Genomic DNA, 7,034 nt, shown 5'->3' on the forward strand with positions numbered 1-7,034 from the left:
AGTAGTTCAATGTTCATTGTATCCAAAGTATTTATCAATCATTGTTTATTTACTTATATATTCATCAAAGTACTTATTCTTTCTAGCTTTTTGTAGTTTTTGTAGCTAATTTTTTTATTAGTGTATTATTATTTCTCTACTTATATTTCTTTTTCTTTATTTTTCTCAAACTCCATACTTAATTTTTGCTCCTTTCTTTTTATTCTTTTTTTTTCTTTATATCAATAAAGAATAACTGAAATAAAATATATACTCTATATGTTTATTTAATTTTTTATATAAATTATATATAAAATAAAATGAAAAATGAAAAGGGCGGCAGTCACATCACATATTTTGTGTTGCATCGATCACTTCACGTCACACACATTCAGGTAAATACATATTTGGTCTCAATTTTGAGTCTCCCGAATATGAAATCGTCTTTACTATGAAGCTTTTTACATTCCTAGCTACCTAATACCGGATGAAAAAAACTAAAAAAGTCGAGTATTACGAGAAAATTATGATAATTACTTTGTTATTGATTGGAAGTTATTCTCACAAAAAAACTTTAGTTTAGTCAAAACAACTTGATAATATTTTATAAGTCAACTAATATTATGCCATATATACTAAAACAGGCAAGACTTGAAGAGTGAGTGTTGGCCGTTGGCTGCCAATCTACCCTTTACTTATTTCTATAATGATATGATCCTTTTGCTGTATAAAATGTCTCCTATAATCATCTCACTTTCCATATGTTCCCGATACGGTTACATTCTTGAATAAAGTCTATCCGAACTGAAATAACACTTAATAACTAACATGTCTCAGGCTCAGACATCAGTTAAACTCAAGTGTGCAAAACTTGGGTACCAATACGTTGTGAATCACTTCTTGACATGTCTATTGTTGCCCATAATGGCTATGGTTTTTGTTCAAGCTATTCAACTAAGCCCTGAGAAAATTTCCAATCTTTGGAACAACTCCATTCAGTTTGATTTCACCAAAACAGTCTGTTCATCTGTCGTTGTGATCCTCGTGTCCATTTTATACTTCATGTCAAGGCCTCGAGGGGTTTACCTAGTCGATTATGCATGTTACAAGCCACCTTTGTCATTGCGCGTCTCCTTTTCAATCTTCATGGAGCATTCAAGAATCATACTTAGTTCAGAGCCAAAGAGTGTTGAATTCCAACTGAAGATTCTTGAGAGATCTTGTTTAGGAGAAGATACATGTTTGCCACCAGCAATTCATTATATCCCTCCTGCACCTAGCTTGGACACTGCAAGAGAAGAAGCTCAAATGGTGATATTTTCAGTTATGGATTCTCTCTTCAAGAAAACAGAATTAAAGCCTAAAGACATTGACATTCTTATAGTGAACTGTAGCCTTTTTTCGCCAACGCCTTCTTTATCAGCAATGGTGGTTAATAAGTACAAAATGAGAGATAATGTTAAGAGCTATAACCTCTCAGGAATGGGGTGTAGTGCTGGGCTGATATCCATTGATTTAGCTCGTGATCTTCTCCGAGTTCATCCCAAGTCGATAGCTGTGGTTGTCAGCACAGAGATCATCACGCCGAATTACTACAGAGGCAAAGATAGATCAATGCTCCTACCAAATTGTCTGTTCAGAATGGGAGGTGCAGCCATACTGTTATCAAACAAGTGGTGGATAGATCTACGTCGAGCCAAGTACAAGTTGCTGCATACAGTGAGAACACACAAAGGATCTAATGACAAATCTTATAATTGTGTATATGAAACTGAAGATTCAGAAGGTAAAACAGGAATTTCCTTGTCAAAAGATCTTATGGCCATTGCAGGGGAGGCATTGAAGTCTAATATAACATCACTTGGACCACTTGTTCTTCCACCATCAGAACAACTTTTGTTTCTCTTGTCACTCATAGGCCGAAAGGTCTTTAACACGAAACTGAAACCATATATTCCAGACTTCAAACAAGCGTTTGAACATTTCTGTATTCATGCTGGTGGAAGAGCGGTGATTGATGAACTGCAGAAGAACTTGCAGCTGTCTGCAGAACATGTTGAAGCATCGAGAATGACTCTGCATCGATTTGGGAACACGTCTTCTTCATCATTGTGGTATGAACTGAGTTATATTGAAGCTAAGGGAAGGATGAAGAAAGGTGACAGAATTTGGCAAATTGCATTTGGGAGTGGATTCAAGTGTAACAGTGCTGTTTGGAAGTGTAACAAGACAATAGAAACTCCAACTGATGGACCTTGGTCTGATTGTATCCATAAGTACCCAGTTTATATCCCAGAAATAGTAAAGCTCTAGGAGAATATAATCAACAAAAGCAGAGAAGAATATTTGTGGTTAAATCTGTGTTAGCTCTAAACTCTTGTAAGCTATATGGAACTTATACACCAATGCAATCCATAGAGTCCATGCAGTTGTGAAGCATGCATATGACAATCTATAGTCAGCGCGATGATACTAAAACTATAACAATTCATTAGCTTATAATTAAATCGAAAGATGTGAATGATATGAATGATGTTATCAAAAATTTGTTCTTAAGCCCAAGGTCCAACTGGAAAATCTTGGTTTCATAGCATATTTGTTTCATATTGAGTATTACATTTCTAAAAAAGGAGAAAACATCACATTACATTTCGCTTCAAGTGCTGTCACAATATATATATATATATAGCACTCAACGTCTGGGAGGACCACGATTGTCATAGGAACCCCAACCACCGCCACTGTATGGATCACCATACGCTCCACCGGGATATCTCATCTCAGGGCTTCCATTCATCATGCCATAGGCTCCTACACCTAGATCAAAATAGAGAAAATATAAAGTAAGTTGTTTCCACGGCTCAAAAGTTTACGTCATTAAAATCAGATAAAAAAGGAGATGGAGAACTTACCAAGGCCCCGTCCAACTTTATCTGCTCGCAGCTTTTCAATTTCACGAGCCATTGAAATGAGATTCTTCTCCATAGATTGATTTTGTTCCACCAGTTCTGTATTTGCTTGCTTCTCATATTCAAATTGCCTCCTACAATTTCATCATCAAATTGAATAGTCAAAAAGAGAAGTTATCACAAGTAGGCCATCGCATACATTATAACGAATGAGGTCTTGACACCAGAGGACCATAATAACAAAGTATTTCATGTTTATTCATCTTTTTCTTAGGGGAGAAAGTTTTAACTTCATACCTTGCTTCTGCCAATTCTTTCTGCAATTTATCAATATCAGTCTTCATAGCTGATAGTTGCTTATTCTCAGTTTGTAGTCGATTAGTATCATTAGTAAGAGTTTGAACTTGGGCAGATAGCTCTTTCTGTAAAGAAATTAGCTTCTGAGATTCAGCTCTCAATTGGATTACCTCTAACCTCAGAGGCTCTGTAGATCTAAGATCAGCCTCTAACTTCATTCCTCTTTCAATATACTCTCGTAATTGTGCCTCGTTGTCAGCACGCATTTTGGGAATGACCTGACTTAATCTATGTATATCATCTTTTACAGCAGACAATTCCCTTTCAAGCATGACATTCTCATCAATCACCTGTCTGTTTTCAGCAATTAATCTCTGCATGTCCCTATGCTGGAGCTCTAGTTCCTCTTCAAGGACTGATGGATGAGGAGGGACGGGTCCTGGTCCTCGCTGCATAATACCCCGTGGTGGTGGCCCATCATGGAATCCTCTGAAGTTGTCAGGTTGACGGGGCATACGATTTCTACCAGCCATAACTACGATGAATCAACAAAGAAAATAAATTAATTTTGTAAAAAGTCGAGAGAAAGAGAACTCATAGGTAGAAACGCCCTAACAGTAAAGGAGTGATAAAGCATAGACTTACTCACACTATACATGACAAGAAAAAATGATTTATGCCCAGTAAATCCATAACAGATGCCTTAGTTTTACTAAAAATAATGATGAAAAGCTATAGGAAGCAAGGAACATCTATACATAATAATTAAGTGACTCAGAGAGGCATATAATAGTATAGTGTCAAGAAGAGTCTTTTGGTGGCAAGAGAGAAGAAAGGAATCCATATCGAATAGATAAATGTCATAAGACATATGTAAGAAGCAGATTGTCACAAGTGTGAAAGAAGTAACAGAGATTACAACGGAGTTCCTCATAACTGTGGGTTCAGTCCGAGTATTCAATTAAAACTGTACTTCATTACCTTACAAATGAATGAGCGACCGAACAATAGAGAATGAGGTCTCATGGTGTATATTATTTGTGGACAATGTTGTGTTAGCTCACAAGATTAGTGAGTGTGTCAACAAAAAGCTTGAACTATGAAACACAGTGTAAAAAATAATGGTTTTATCATAAACAGAAGTGAAACAGAATATGTGTATGTCTAACTAGCATAAGAAGAGAGATTAGACGGATTCAAATGCCTAGATGAAGAAAATTCAAATGTCTAGATTCAATCAGGAGAATGACATGAGAGAAGAAGAAGAAGATGTAACATACAAACAAAACAAGAATGGTTGAAATGGAGTACCACAGGAACGTTGCACAAAAGAGAATGACTACCTACCTAGGTAAAAGGAAAATTCAATAGAACAGTTGTAAGACAAACAGTGTCATACAACAATGAACATGGAGCCTTTAAGGTCCAGCATATCCATAACGCAAGTTTCGCACAGATACATATGTTAAGATGGATCTGACGTCAAGAAATTTTCACATCTAAAAGAGGGTACAAGCAGCACATATAGAAGGAAAAAATGAGAGCAGTACATGGAAAATCACAAGTAGATAGGTTCATAGTTTTGTCCTGCATAGACCTTTGAAGGCACCGGTTTGTGAATCCATGATCTCTCCGTAAAATTAGATATTTTATGCATATAATTTCTAAAAGAATTTCTAAGGCAGAAAAGAATACTGCAACTTAGTATCTCAAACCGCCTCGTGTATTTGTCCTTAGGTCGTAATGGACAAAAAGCAGCAAGTGCTGCAGATTAAGGCAGTTCACTTCAGCCACCAGGTATAGGAATCTGGAATCTTGGGTACTGTGACATGGAGTAGAGTCAAGGTCCCTTGGTAAAAGAAAGCCATTCATTAGATGCCACCCTCTGTAGTTATGTCAACAACCACTTAATTATTTGTCACTACACAAACTGACACATAATTCCTAAGAAATGCCAGGTTTTCAGAAGACATGACTGGAGAACTACTTATAGAATTTGCTTCATAAACATTGACCTTTGCTCAAAAGGCAAGGGTGCAAGGCAAAGACCAGCACTACAACCATTCAGACAAAACAATAGAGGCGTTATAATTAAAGAGAACACACTGAACTACTACCTAGGTTCCTGATTTCTAGTATCAATTATTCATCCACTAAAATCCATTATCCACCACTGTTCACTATGCTATTTTTCTTTCTGAGTAGCACATGCACGTGCATGAGTAGAGAGAGAGAGAGAGTTAAATGCTTTTATATTCTGAAACACAACCTCTTTACAAGGAAAGGTAAGGTTGTGTACACACTACCCTCTCCAAACCTCACTTGTGGATTACCCTGGGTATTATGTTGTTGTCGTTGTTGTAGAAGATTTTGATAGAACCTTAACTTGTATACTTCCCGCAGGTAAAATGAATCAGTGGGAATTACACACATCCAGAGTCAAGACAACAATTTTGCATGCGATATGATTTTGAAAACTAACTTGTACTCTATTTCTGATTTTTAGAGTAAAGAATTTTACATAGTCCAAACATGTAAGTACTAGGAGTTATACTCAAATGAATAGATTCCAACCAAAGAATGATCTAATATGCAGTTAAGTCTACACCTTTTTTACTATTTTGCTAATTAGAATAAGACTCCGGTAATACGCTAATACTGCACCGAATATTTCATACAAAACACAAAAACTTGATATTGCCAAATCCCTACACAAGCACAGATGCTAATCAAGTTCCTCAGACAACTAATTCTACAAAATTGCAAGCAAAGTCTGTCACTCTCATACTCAGTGAAATTACCTAATTAATTGAACATGTTAGTTTCAATCGAAACAAAAAACAAATTAGTTCGTGTTCATGAGTCCTTCCACACATAACAAAGTTAAATCATACTAGTAAATTCCCAAATTTCATCACATCAACAAAAACTAAGTTACAATTCCAAAAATATGTACAAAACAAATTTATAATCTCATCATCCACCGCCACAACCACCATCGGCAAAAAAAAAAATCCGGCACGCGATGTAAAATATATGTGCAGAATTTGAAAACGGATTCATAATTTCAATACAAAAAGTAAAACAGATTAAAAAATTGAAACTGACGGGGGGAGAGAGACTACCGGTACCTGAGAGATACAGCTACTTCTTCGACGACGATGAAGCTACGGCGGAGTACGGCGAAGATACATAAGCTAAAACGCCACTATGGGCCGTAAAAAGTGCCTATTTAATTTTGGATTTTGTTAATGGGCCAAACGAATAATTACCGGATTACATGAACGGATACCCGATTTTAAGAATTATTTAACGTATAGCCGAAGTGTATATACTATACTATATAGTAAGTTTAGCCGCTTCATAATCAAACTTCGAACCTAAATTTATAAATTTTATCTAAAATTTTGGCATATTGTTTCGATAATCAAGTGTTAGATATTTTCATTTGAAGTTCAGACATGTGCAACTCAGATCTAAAGCAAAGTGATACTTCGCGCTGAGGTGGAAGAGATTAAGTATTATTTTGTTGCAGACCGTGAAATAGTATTAAATCAAGACAAATTTTGAACCTCAAAGACATTTGAATTACGTTCAAGGTTGAGGGACTAAATAAACGTGATCTTTTCAGCTAGGTCAAAAGTTATTTTCGTGTCATTAATGCTAGAGTTGTCGAAGCCATCTTACTCCCATCTTACTCACCTCTCTTCCAAGTATCTGGTATGCTAGATACATTTGAATCAAGCTCGCCTCTCTCCCTATTTTTATATATTTTAAATTATGTATATATCTAAGTGTAAGATACTTAGAGAACTCTTATTGGAGATAAGATAGATAATAATAGCATAT

General features: G+C 35.9%; 2 protein-coding genes across 2 annotated transcripts; one reads left to right on the forward strand and one right to left on the reverse strand.

Annotated features, from left to right (window-relative positions):
- Nucleotides 1-645: 645 nt before the first annotated feature.
- LOC101252875 (3-ketoacyl-CoA synthase 6-like) lies at nt 646-2,535 on the forward strand. The gene has a single exon (XM_004238875.5). It carries the CDS (start codon nt 808-810, stop codon nt 2,290-2,292), a length of 1,485 nt encoding a protein of 494 aa, XP_004238923.1. The 5' UTR covers nt 646-807; the 3' UTR covers nt 2,293-2,535.
- Nucleotides 2,501-6,543, reverse strand: LOC101253185 (protein FLX-like 3). Its single transcript, XM_010322461.4, has 4 exons — nt 6,317-6,543; nt 3,186-3,720; nt 2,892-3,022; nt 2,501-2,796 (listed from the first exon to the last, which is right to left on the reverse strand). The coding sequence occupies exons 2-4, from the start codon at nt 3,716-3,718 to the stop codon at nt 2,672-2,674; spliced, it is 789 nt and encodes a 262-aa protein (XP_010320763.1). The 5' UTR covers nt 3,719-3,720; nt 6,317-6,543; the 3' UTR covers nt 2,501-2,671.
- Nucleotides 6,544-7,034: the final 491 nt, after the last annotated feature.

Source organism: Solanum lycopersicum, chromosome 5, assembly GCF_036512215.1.
Source record: "Solanum lycopersicum chromosome 5, SLM_r2.1".
NCBI classification, from domain to species: domain Eukaryota; kingdom Viridiplantae; phylum Streptophyta; class Magnoliopsida; order Solanales; family Solanaceae; genus Solanum; species Solanum lycopersicum.

Excerpts from the sequence above, each read along its gene's own strand:
- LOC101252875 (XM_004238875.5), top strand. The coding sequence starts at position 808 with ATGTCTCAGGCTCAGACATCAGTTAAACTCAAGTGTGCAAAACTTGGG.
- LOC101253185 (XM_010322461.4), bottom strand. The coding sequence starts at position 3,718 with ATGGCTGGTAGAAATCGTATGCCCCGTCAACCTGACAACTTCAGAGGA. Across the intron at positions 3,023-3,185 it reads AAAGAATTGGCAGAAGCAAG|GAGGCAATTTGAATATGAGA; the intron begins GTATGAAGTTAA and ends ATGAAATTGTAG. Across the intron at positions 2,797-2,891 it reads TAAAGTTGGACGGGGCCTTG|GTGTAGGAGCCTATGGCATG; the intron begins GTAAGTTCTCCA and ends ATTTTGATCTAG.